This window comes from Apis mellifera, linkage group LG2 (genome assembly GCF_003254395.2).
Source record: "Apis mellifera strain DH4 linkage group LG2, Amel_HAv3.1, whole genome shotgun sequence".
NCBI classification, from domain to species: Eukaryota; Metazoa; Arthropoda; class Insecta; order Hymenoptera; family Apidae; genus Apis; species Apis mellifera.
In genome coordinates, this window is record NC_037639.1 from 4,508,558 (window position 1) to 4,519,984 (window position 11,427).

General features: G+C 18.4%; 3 protein-coding genes across 3 annotated transcripts; 2 read left to right on the forward strand and 1 right to left on the reverse strand.

Annotated features, from left to right (window-relative positions):
- Nucleotides 1-1,064: 1,064 nt before the first annotated feature.
- On the forward strand, nucleotides 1,065-5,260 carry LOC100578537 (UV radiation resistance-associated gene protein). The gene is made up of 9 exons (XM_003249398.4): nucleotides 1,065-1,262; nucleotides 1,545-1,749; nucleotides 1,933-2,520; nucleotides 2,594-2,766; nucleotides 2,859-3,085; nucleotides 3,167-3,337; nucleotides 3,428-4,381; nucleotides 4,492-4,558; nucleotides 4,635-5,260. Exons 1-9 carry the CDS (start codon nucleotides 1,149-1,151, stop codon nucleotides 4,824-4,826), a joined length of 2,691 nt encoding a protein of 896 aa, XP_003249446.3. The 5' UTR covers nucleotides 1,065-1,148; the 3' UTR covers nucleotides 4,827-5,260.
- Nucleotides 5,261-5,968: 708 nt separating this feature from the next.
- Nucleotides 5,969-7,921, reverse strand: LOC413869 (retinol dehydrogenase 11). The gene is made up of 4 exons (XM_397308.7): nucleotides 7,319-7,921; nucleotides 6,952-7,187; nucleotides 6,550-6,847; nucleotides 5,969-6,444 (listed from the first exon to the last, which is right to left on the reverse strand). The coding sequence occupies exons 1-4, from the start codon at nucleotides 7,589-7,591 to the stop codon at nucleotides 6,271-6,273; spliced, it is 981 nt and encodes a 326-aa protein (XP_397308.1). The 5' UTR covers nucleotides 7,592-7,921; the 3' UTR covers nucleotides 5,969-6,270.
- A 690-nt stretch (nucleotides 7,922-8,611) lies between these two features.
- LOC102655388 (small VCP/p97-interacting protein) lies at nucleotides 8,612-10,547 on the forward strand. Its single transcript, XM_026446509.1, has 3 exons — nucleotides 8,612-8,798; nucleotides 9,308-9,475; nucleotides 10,338-10,547. Exons 1-3 carry the CDS (start codon nucleotides 8,733-8,735, stop codon nucleotides 10,350-10,352), a joined length of 249 nt encoding a protein of 82 aa, XP_026302294.1. The 5' UTR covers nucleotides 8,612-8,732; the 3' UTR covers nucleotides 10,353-10,547.
- The last annotated feature ends 880 nt before the right edge of the window (nucleotides 10,548-11,427 follow it).

Here is an 11,427-nt window from a genome sequence, read left to right on the forward strand (position 1 = left end):
AATATAAATGAAGATATAATACGTTTTGAATATATATTTTAAATTAAATTATATATTATATCATATTTAGTTATATAAATTTTAAAAAAACCAAAAGAAAATAACATTATTTTTTAAAATAAAAGAATTAATATTTTGTCAAAAAATATTCAATTATTTGAAGATAAATTTACTTTCTTTACTTTCTTTTTCTATAATATATATATATATAAAATATATTATTTATATATAATTTTTGATTATAAATATTTTTATATTATAATTAAATTTTGTGTTTTATTTTTATTAATTTATCAATTCATTTATCCAAATATTTATTTAAAATATTCTATTATGTTTTATATAATTTAATTATAAAAACAATTATAATATATATATATATATATATATATATATATATATACATATATATATTGTATAACAATAATTAAAAATATATTATTACAAATACTTATACATTATACATGAAGAATGTTTACATGATAATAAAATTGATTTTAAATTTAAAATTAATTAATACTACAATAATCAAAATAAATTAAAATTTTTTTTTATTTTTTTAAGATATATTTTTTATACATATTATTTTGTATACATTTTATATAATATTTTATTAATTCTGTACATAAAGTATTTTCATGTTTCTTTTAAATTTTAAACATGATATAATATTTTTATGTGTTAAAACAATATTTTCAAATTTAAACATAATATATTTGTATTGTTATGTCTATATGTTAGTAAATTTTTTTGTCAAATATCATTGAAATTATAAAGTAATTTTAAATTTATATGCTTGGCCGTACTGATATCTGGTCAAGGAACTCAATGAACATCGAAATATATCCGAAGTGTCACTGTAAAGAACTGTCAAACTTTAAAAAAATGACAGTATTTTATAATGAATTTACGTCTAGTTAAAAATAATTATTTATAAAGGATAAAATTAATAAGATTAAAATTTTATGTGAGAAAACAGTATTTATATTCTATATTATTTAATCATTATTTACTTTAAATTTTAAAATATATATATATATATACATATAACCTAAAAAAATCTATTACAATTTCGAATATTAATTAATTGTCACGCAATATATTCCATTATTAGTTTATTTTATTTTTACATAATTTTAATATTATGAATGCATACAATGGAGATTTCAGAGACAAAAAACTTTGTTAGAGATTTGGATTTAACTTTACAACCTCGTATTTTTCCACGATATAAAGCTTGGCTTCCTCTTGCTACACAACAGGTAATTATTTATCTAAAATAATTATTCTCTGTATATTATGACTTTATAAATTTATTATAATGGCTATAAATTCTGTTTTTTTAATATAAATCAGTTTCCAAGAAAAATGAGATTTTAATTATAATATTTAAAAAAATATATAATATATAAAAAAATAAATTCTTTGATTAATAATAATAATTATATATGATAATAATAATTATTTATATTTTAATATCATTTATTTATAAAATAAGATTTTTATGCACATGCTAATTTATTTTATAAAATGTATATTTTCAGTTAAGGCTTAGGAATCTTATACAAATAATAGGATGCAATCTAAAAACAAATATAAATAATGAAATTTGTTGGTTTTATTATACTTTACATAGAACAAGTATGTCTTCTCCTTTATATACAAGTGAAGTAATTGATAATGTAAATCCAAAATGGTCAAGTTTGGAAGCACCAACCATATATGCTACCAATTATTCTACTGCCAGTGGTGAGCTTTGTAATCTGTTAGTACCTTGAAAATAATCATGTGCTCATAGGTATAATTAAAATTAATAATTAAATATATTTTTTTTGTCTAATTTATAATTATAGTAATGATATAGTATTTAATTTAATTTAATTTATGTTATATTAAGTATATAAAAAGAGTATATATATTTTTTTTTAATAGAAGTCATTGTAAGATTATGGAAAAGAGTGATTATTAATAATATAACTACTGATATAACTGTATTTACATGGGGCATATCTTTTACTGGTTTGGCATATATTGGTCCAAAATTACCAAGTACCTTAGAAACTATTTTAAAAGAAAATTCTTTAATTTTTCAATTTCATGGTGGTTTTTTTACACCAACATATTGTTTTGCTGAAACTCCTGAATTGAAAAGATATCTACGTATAAAAGTTAATTCATCTGAAATAAGAGATAGTTATACTGTGAATAAACTCAGCAGCTTGAGAAATAAAATGCAAGCATTAAAACAACAGACAGAATCAGTACAAACACTTCGAATGCGAATTGCTTCTGGAGATAATTTTCATGCACCAAAATATCCACAAAGTTCATTAAACAGATTATTTCAACCTCGTAAAGTAAATAGGGAGAAAAAAGCCGAAATAATAAAAATTCGCAAAGAATTAGAAATAGCAAAATTTAGAACAAAATTATTAGAACAAGAAAGAGCAAGAAAAATGGGAGAATTGAGAGTGTTAAATCAGATGCATTCTAATATTATGGAAGAAAATCAAGATTATGGTATCAATTATTAAATTATTTACATTATATTATAACTTAAATAAAATGATTTTAATATATTTATTAAAATTAGGTTCTGATTTAATGGAAAGATACAGGGAATTAAATAAAGATATTGAAAGATTACATGAATGGCGACAAAATCAAATAGATACAAGAGAAACATATATTCAATTGAGTAATCAACTTGCTCATAGAAGAAGACAATTGATTTCAGAATTAAATTTAATATATCCTATTTCACAAGTATGTGTATGATATTTCATAGGACATTAAATTTTAGAGAAAAGTAATATGAAATGAATCACAGTATAAATGAATATATTTATATGGCACAGGATGGAAATCGAAAATTTAGAATACATGATGTTCATTTACCAGATAGTGAGGATTTAGAATTATCAAATGATACTGAAGTTGCTGTAGCATTGGGATTTGTTGCACATAGTACACAAATGATTGCCAATTTTCTTAATATACCTACTAGATATCCTATTATACATTATGGATCACGTAGTAAAATTATAGATCATATTACAGAAAATTTACCTGATAATGAAAGACAGTGAGTTTTTTATTTTTTTTATTTATTTTTTGATTTTTATATATATAATTATAATGTTATGTTATATGTGTAATTTTTTAGATTTCCTCTTTTTGCTCGAAGTAAAGATAAGCTGCAATTTCGTTATGCTGTTTATTTATTAAATAAAAATATAGCTCAATTAAGATGGTATTGTGGCCTTCCAACAACAGACTTAAGGGCAACACTTTCAAATCTTGCTACTTTAATAAATATTAAACCAAATCAATCTCAGTATGTTATGTTTTCATAATAAATATTTTATAATATAATTATAATATATATAATTAATATTTTTTTAATTAAATTTTTTCTCTTTTGTAGTTTAGATAATTCAAAGCGAACATATTCTACTTCATCTTTGGATATTGAAGTTGGAAATAATAAACAAAGTATAACGCCACCAATACAAAAAATAATTTTTGAGAAATGTCATCGATCTTCACGATCTATGAGCCAGTTGAAGAGTATAAAATCTTCTCTTGGTTCATCTTTAGATCAAGGTTTAGATAAACCTGTACAATCTCTTGTTTTAGGCAGTCAATCAAAGCGAATTTGTAAATCAGAAGAAAGTGCCATAGACAATAAAACATTGGTACTAGTAAAAGATAGATCAACTAATAGTAGTAATGAAACTTTAAATAACGCTATTTTAACTAATAAATATATAAATGATATAGACAATGAAGATAATTTTCAAATAAATAAGGTTGCAATAGAAAATAACATTGAAATTATGATACCAACATCAGTATCAAAGACAATCAATGTTGTGGACAGTTTTGAAGGTTCAGTAAGTGTAAGAGATAGAAGTTCGAATTCTATAAGTAGCTGTGAAATGGCACTTACTAGTAGTCAAAATGGGGATGATAGTTCAAATGATAATAATACAAAAAAAGATGAAACTAGAGAACTTATTTCAATTACTAATGAAATTTCAATAAATGTTAACGATGTTGTAGATAATGCTTTAAAAAATGAAAAATACAATGAAGATTATAACATAGAAAATCAAACTTCAAAAGATAATCTTAAAATATTAGCTAGTAAAGTAGATAAAAGTTATAATGATCATGAACATACATTAGCTGCAACAGAAATCTCAACATATAATAAGGAACATTTGGCTAAGTCATGTTTATCTTTGGATGATATAATGTGTTGTGCTTATGAAGAAACTGAAAAAAAACAAAGAACAAGTTCTATTTGTAGTTATCCAGAAGAATATCTTTCATCAAAATATCTTACATCGCGAAAACGATATAATTCTGAATCAAAGTAAGTATACATTAAAATATATGTATAAGAAATAAAATAAATATAATAATAAAATATATATATTTTTTTTTTTTACTAAATAATTGTCTTTTTTTTTTATATATAAATAGAAAAGACCGAATAGATTCTTTACATGCTAAAAATTGGTACCACAATAACACAAGTAGAGAATCAATGGTAAATAAATTTATATTAAAATTTTTATAAAAATATAGTTCTTTATTATTAATATAAATATTTTTTTATATTTCAGTTGGAAACGGAATTAATAGAAACAGCACAAAAATCAGATTGCTATTTATATGATGAAACAAACAAATGTGACTTCCAAGCATCAAGTGAATACATTGACATTATTAGACGTAGTTCAGAAAATGTATATGCTCGTACTGAAGCTTTAGCTAATAAGAAAACTAGTTTTAAAGTTATGAAACCACGACTGTAGTATTTACATTCTAGGATATAACAAAGTGCTGTTAATTGTTATAATAGTTGATATTCAAATGCACTAGACCCAACAAAAATTCACTGCATGTCATATAGAAAAGATTAAATTAATATAAATACTGTTACTATTATGAAAATTGAAAATAAAACAATCTCATATATTTCTTCAAATTATAAAATATAAAATATTTATATTTATTATAATTATTTATTTAATTAAGTAGAAAAGATTATATTTGTTCATTATGTTAAATAATATTTTAATATCTGTATCGCTTTTTACATTCAATGAAGATTGCTATATGATAATAATTATTTCAGATACTATTATTTACATAATAAATTTTAATAGACGTGTGCAATATATGATGGGTCGTGCAATAATAATTGTGCTTTTTATTGTTTACACAACATTAAAGAGATAGAGTATAAGAAAAAAAATTATAATAATGATTCTTTATACACAATATTAAAATTAGTACATGTTTATATTTTTTTAATTATGTAAAGTTATTATGTAAAGTTGATATTGTTAGCATTCCTATGTAAAAAAATATTATTAAATTGACTTAATATCCCTATGTAATTTAAAGTAATATTTATATATATATTTAACAGATTTCAATATTTTGGACATCTGATTTCAAATAATATTTCAACACATTGATTAATTATTAAATTTTAAAATTAATTTTATTAATTATATAAATGATGCTAATATTTAGACGAATCTATATAAAAGGACCAATTGAAAAAAATACTAGATATTTAATATATTGGATTAAATGTTGTAACTAATAATTATGATAAAGAATACTTAATGGATAAAGAAAACAATGAAAATTAAGCGACTATTGAAATTGTTATAATTTATTTCAATGTAAAAAGAAAAACAAAGAAATTAGATTAAAAATTACTAAATATGTTTAAATAATTTGATATAAAATTGTACAGACTTACTATAATCATGTAAGTATATGTTTTTTATTAAATTTAATAAGTTTTGTAGTATTGTAATTTACTATAATGAATAATATATTAAAATATAGATACTAGTTCATAAATTTTTTTCTAATTTATAATTTATGAATAGAATAATTTATATTAAATACATCAGAGAAATGATTAAAAATTTTATTATTACTGATAAAAGATTTTTATTTTTTATTTTATTGTAGTTTTAAGAGGATTTAATAAAATTTATAACATTTTCAACATCCTAGTATTTTAAAAAATTATACAGTATGATCTTTTTATTTATTTATAACATTGCAAACAAAAATATGTTGCTATTTCTTATAAGATTTATGGCAATAATTTCTTAATTTTATTATATAATTACACTCTTATATATTATTATAGTCTTTAGATACAAAAATAAATATTAAATGGCCACTGAGATATTAAAAGTAAATTAATGTATGTAATATAAATGAAAATGTTCATTTTAAAAATTCATTAATTCTAGTCAGTTTTGCACTTACATCCCATAAACGTAATGCTACATTAGGATCTAATTCTTTTTTTGAAACATAAAGTTTACAATCACGGTAAATATTACCACTCTCATTAGATAAGGAAGGTTCTATTGCACAATGTAATACTGTTTGTGCACCCTATATAAAAATATAAAAAATATAAATATATATTAATTATTAAATATTACAAATTAATATTTTGAGATATATTATATATAAAAAAAATATATAAAAAATAATCACCTGATTTGCAGTACGTAAAAATAATAGAGCAACAGGTGAAAAAATAATGTAATGAAACCAACTTCTTTTAACATTTCTGAATAAACCAGTATAAGTGAATCCAGGACAAACCATGTAAACATTAATACCATTATCTTTTGTTCGTTTAGCAAGTTCAATACCAAAATAAGTATTTGCTAATTTTGAATTACAATAGGCAGGATTCATGCGTCCTTTAACTACCAATCCTTTTTCACAATTTAGATTGGAAAAATCAATTATCCCAGATTCAAAAAGTTTAGATGTCACAATAACAATTCTATTGAAAAAAACAATGTAATTAAATATGTAAATAATAAATTTAATAAAAAAAAATAAATATTTTATATTATATATATTTAGAAATAGATATTTATGGCAAACCTGTTTGGTCCATTTTGTTTTAAATGTTCCAAAAGTAAATTTGTAAGCAAAAAATGTCCTAAATGATTTACTCCAAAATGAATTTCAAATCCATCATCAGTTAAAGCTTGTTCTTTGAAAGGAACATATACTCCAGCATTATTAATTAATACATGAATCTCTGCAAAGTTTTTTATTACTTCTGTAACAAATTCTTTTATCGATGAAAATGATGCCAAATTTAATTCCATTGGCACCTAAAAAGATAATATTATATTTTTTTATATATTATAATAATAAAGATTAAACATATATATAGATTAAAACTATAATATTATATCTATATATCTTATATTAATTGTAAAATATAAATAATTAAGAAAATTACCAATTCTCCAGTAGATATTTGAGTGCGTATATCGGATATAGCATTTCGAGCAGTTTGTATATTTCTACAAGCTAGAATAACTGTAGCTTTTCTTTTAGCTAATTCTTTTACTGTTTCTTTACCAATACCTGAATTCGCACCTGTTACAATAAATACTCGACCTACCAAACTGTCTGTATTTTTACATCTTCCCCATGTACGTTCACGACATTTTCGAAGTAAACCAATAAATAATACTACTGGTAAAATGAAATAACACCATGAAGATACCATATTTGCTTAGGAACTATGACAATATTAAGTAATATTTATTTATATGGAATGACTAATCAATATTTGATTATTCACGTACTATGAATTAAGAAATCACGTAATTTTAAAAGATTATATTTTGTAAGTTAACCTTGTTTATTACATATTTCGATATTAAATTTATATTTCACAAATTGTACCTTAATATAAAAGTAATTATTGTAAGAATATATTCGTTCATTCATAATATATAACTATTAATATAGTAATTATTAAATTATAACACTTAAAAATTCATTAATAAACATAGTATTAATAAAACGTTTATTCCTATCGTAAACGAATAATTTTCTATCAATAAATATATATGTATATGTATACATATATATATATACATATATCTATATTTATTAATAAATTTAGTAAATCAATTAAAAATTTTAATCATAAATAATATTAAATATAATAAGATTTAAATAATAATAGTAGGACTTTTAATGTTATTTCATTTAATTTATTTCATCTATATTTATGAAAATCATATATATATATAATAAAATATTATACATATTTACATATATTTTAAAAACTTTTTTAAAATAAAAATATTTTCTATTATTCGCAATTTTATAACAATATTAATATTTATAAAAATACTAATTTTATTATTTTTAATAAAAAGACAATTATTTAATTATAAATATTAAACATAAATATTTTTATTATTTATAGTTTTTTATTTTTATATTTCATAATACTAATATTTTATATTTCACATTAATGTTCTTACAATAGTCTTATTTTAATAACAATATATTTTATCTTGCTTATGCTAATCTTCTATCTTATTCTTCTCAATTCAAAATATTTTTATATATATTTTTATATTTGCAATACATATAATTTTATAATAATTTAGCTTATTTAATGAAATATTTATAAGTCCATGTAAAACTTAATTACATAAATCATTATCTATATGTAATTTAAATAATGATTATATTATATATTTATTGATTGGAAATATACTAGATGGCAACTCTTACTCTTATTATTATCCATATGCGATAAAAAATTCTATATTTATTGAAAGAAGTATAAGAAATATAATAATACAAATAATTTAAATCTTTAACTATAATAACACTTAATTATTTTTATCATGGGAAATCTTTGTCTTTCTTGTTGCAAACAATCATCTTCATGTGAAGATTTAACGCCAGATTTGGTAAGATTGGAAATTTTAAGGTTATTCCAAATATATAAATATATTTTTTATTTAATATTTTTCATTGATATTTATTTTTAATTAACTTAATTTATGTTTTTTGGCATAAATATTCTATTTTAAAATTCTTTTTTTGTATATTACAATTCTAAACTATATATTTAATTTTTGCATAATAAATTTTATATTTATTATATTTAATATTATTAAAAATTTTTTTTCCTTCATTATTATATTAAGAAAAAGCTTCTTTAAGAAACTTTGTGTTTATTTAAAATATATAAAAAAAAATTTTATTTAAATAATTTTCTAATATGATATAATAAATATTTATGAAAAAAATATTTTTTATTTTCAATATCTAAAAAAATTATAAAATATTATTATAATAAATAAAACAATAAAATATCTAAGTAATATCTCAGTAATACAAAAATTTTAAGAATAATTTTTTAAAAATATTTTTTAAAATTAAATTAAAAGATAGAAAAAATTTTTTTTTTTTTTAGGAAACTAGAAGAAGAAAACAAATGGAAGCTGCAGAAAAGAGAATTGCTGAACAACAAAACCGAGGAATTAAAAATATTGAGGCTGTTAAAAGACAAGAAAGGTTAGATCAATTACGTGAAAAACGTCAAGAAGAAATCGGTAATAGAAATGTACAAAGTAATTTAAAGGTAAGATATTTAATTTGATAAATAATTATTTAAGTCATTTATATATTATGCATTTATAACTATTTATAATTTATATAGAAATAATTTCACAGTATTTAATAGAAAAAAATATAATAAGATCTTGCAATATTTACCAAGAATAGAAAAAAAATATTAAATAAAAAATTGTTATAATAATAATTTTTTAAAATAAAAATTAATATCGAATTATAATTAAAATATAATTTAGTATTTTCAAAAATTTTAAATATTTCTTTTTAAAATATATTTAATGACAATATATTAAATATAAATAAAAAATTATTTAGAAATATATTAACCAAAGAAATTTAATAAAAAATATTTTATAATCAAATAAGATTATTATTAATATTAATAAAAAATAATAAATTATTTTTTATAAAAGATACTTAACAAATTTTCAATTGATTAAAAACAGAATTTACAAATTTTTTATGAATTAATATATAGATTTTTTATTATTTGATATACATATATTTTTTATTTATAATAATATTTATAATAATTTATTATACTATATATTTATTATTATTATATATTAAAATTATATTTTACATGAAATTTTGAAATCTATATTATTTAAATATTTTTAATTCTTTTTAATCAGTATTTTAAATTTAACAATATTTTTTTAATCTTTAAATATTATTAAATTAAATAATAATATTATTATATAAAATAATGATATTTGATTAAATATATTTATTTTATTTTGTTTTATATTTTTGTAATATTATTTATTCAAATTAAACTTAAAGATTTTGAAAATTAGAATATTATAAATATTTTAATATTATATCATATTATAATAATAATGTAATAAATTTTTTTATTATTTTAGTGGCAAATGAATTAATGGGACATTTTAATGGAAATTAATTATTTGCTGTACCTATAAATTTATTTTAAGAAATATACAATTATTTAATTTAAGATCATAGATAATATATATTATATATATATATATATAATGTACAAAAATTGTATGTTATATGATACTATTTCTTAATAGAAATTAAATGATATCGCAGATCTGCATTTTGCAAAATTTAAATATTTAAAGATATACACATTTACATACTTATGTGTATATCTGTTTTTATATTATGTTTTCTATAGTGCCTTAAATATTTATATAAATTATACCATTTTATATGATATATAATTAACAATATAATTATAATGTCACTAATTATAAGTCATAAAAATACTATTATTGTTATATATTATAATTTTTGTTTAAAATTCTATTAATATTTTTTATTATAATATATTTTAATATTAAAAATATATAGATATAATATTGTTATAATCAAATTCATTATATTTTGTTGTATTGTTGTTGAATACTTTTATTAAAATATATTTATATAATATTTAATAATATATTAATTTAATTAATTAAATACTGAATTTAAATATTGAAAATTTTCTTATTTTTATTCTTACAAAAATATATTTATAAAATATAAGGCTAGTGCATGCATATGTGATATAAAGCTAATTTATATACTATAATACAAAAAATTCAAAATCAAACATATGTAAAGTATACATATATATATACATATAATTATGTTTTTGATTAAATAGTTGAAAATAAAAATAAAAAAATTTATATATAAAAAAACAAAATTTATAAAACAATGTAATTAAAAATATATTGAGTTATACAATTAATAATAATAAAATTTTCAATATTTTATTGAAAAAAGAATTATTGTACTATTTATTTAAGAAATATTAGTTTTAAATTTTACAAACATTAAGAAAATCTTTATTAGATATTATTTAATTTATAATTTAAGAAAATTATCTTTCATAAATTTTTTTCATAAATCATTTTACAATGAAAAGTGAAATATCTTATATTTTATTATCAAATATTACATTTTTTATGTGAGATAATATTAATAAATTTATTTATGCAT

Coding starts and splice junctions, on each gene's coding strand:
- LOC413869 (XM_397308.7), bottom strand. CDS start 7,591: ATGGTATCTTCATGGTGTTATTTCATTTTACCAGTAGTATTATTTATT. Junction 7,188..7,318: donor AAATATCTACTGGAGAATTG/GTAATTTTCTTA, acceptor TTATCTTTTTAG/GTGCCAATGGAATTAAATTT. Junction 6,848..6,951: donor AAACAAAATGGACCAAACAG/GTTTGCCATAAA, acceptor TTTTTTCAATAG/AATTGTTATTGTGACATCTA.
- LOC102655388 (XM_026446509.1), top strand. CDS start 8,733: ATGGGAAATCTTTGTCTTTCTTGTTGCAAACAATCATCTTCATGTGAA. Junction 8,799..9,307: donor AAGATTTAACGCCAGATTTG/GTAAGATTGGAA, acceptor TTTTTTTTTTAG/GAAACTAGAAGAAGAAAACA.
- LOC100578537 (XM_003249398.4), top strand. CDS start 1,149: ATGCATACAATGGAGATTTCAGAGACAAAAAACTTTGTTAGAGATTTG. Junction 1,750..1,932: donor CAATTATTCTACTGCCAGTG/GTGAGCTTTGTA, acceptor TTTTTTTAATAG/AAGTCATTGTAAGATTATGG. Junction 3,338..3,427: donor ATTAAACCAAATCAATCTCA/GTATGTTATGTT, acceptor TCTCTTTTGTAG/TTTAGATAATTCAAAGCGAA.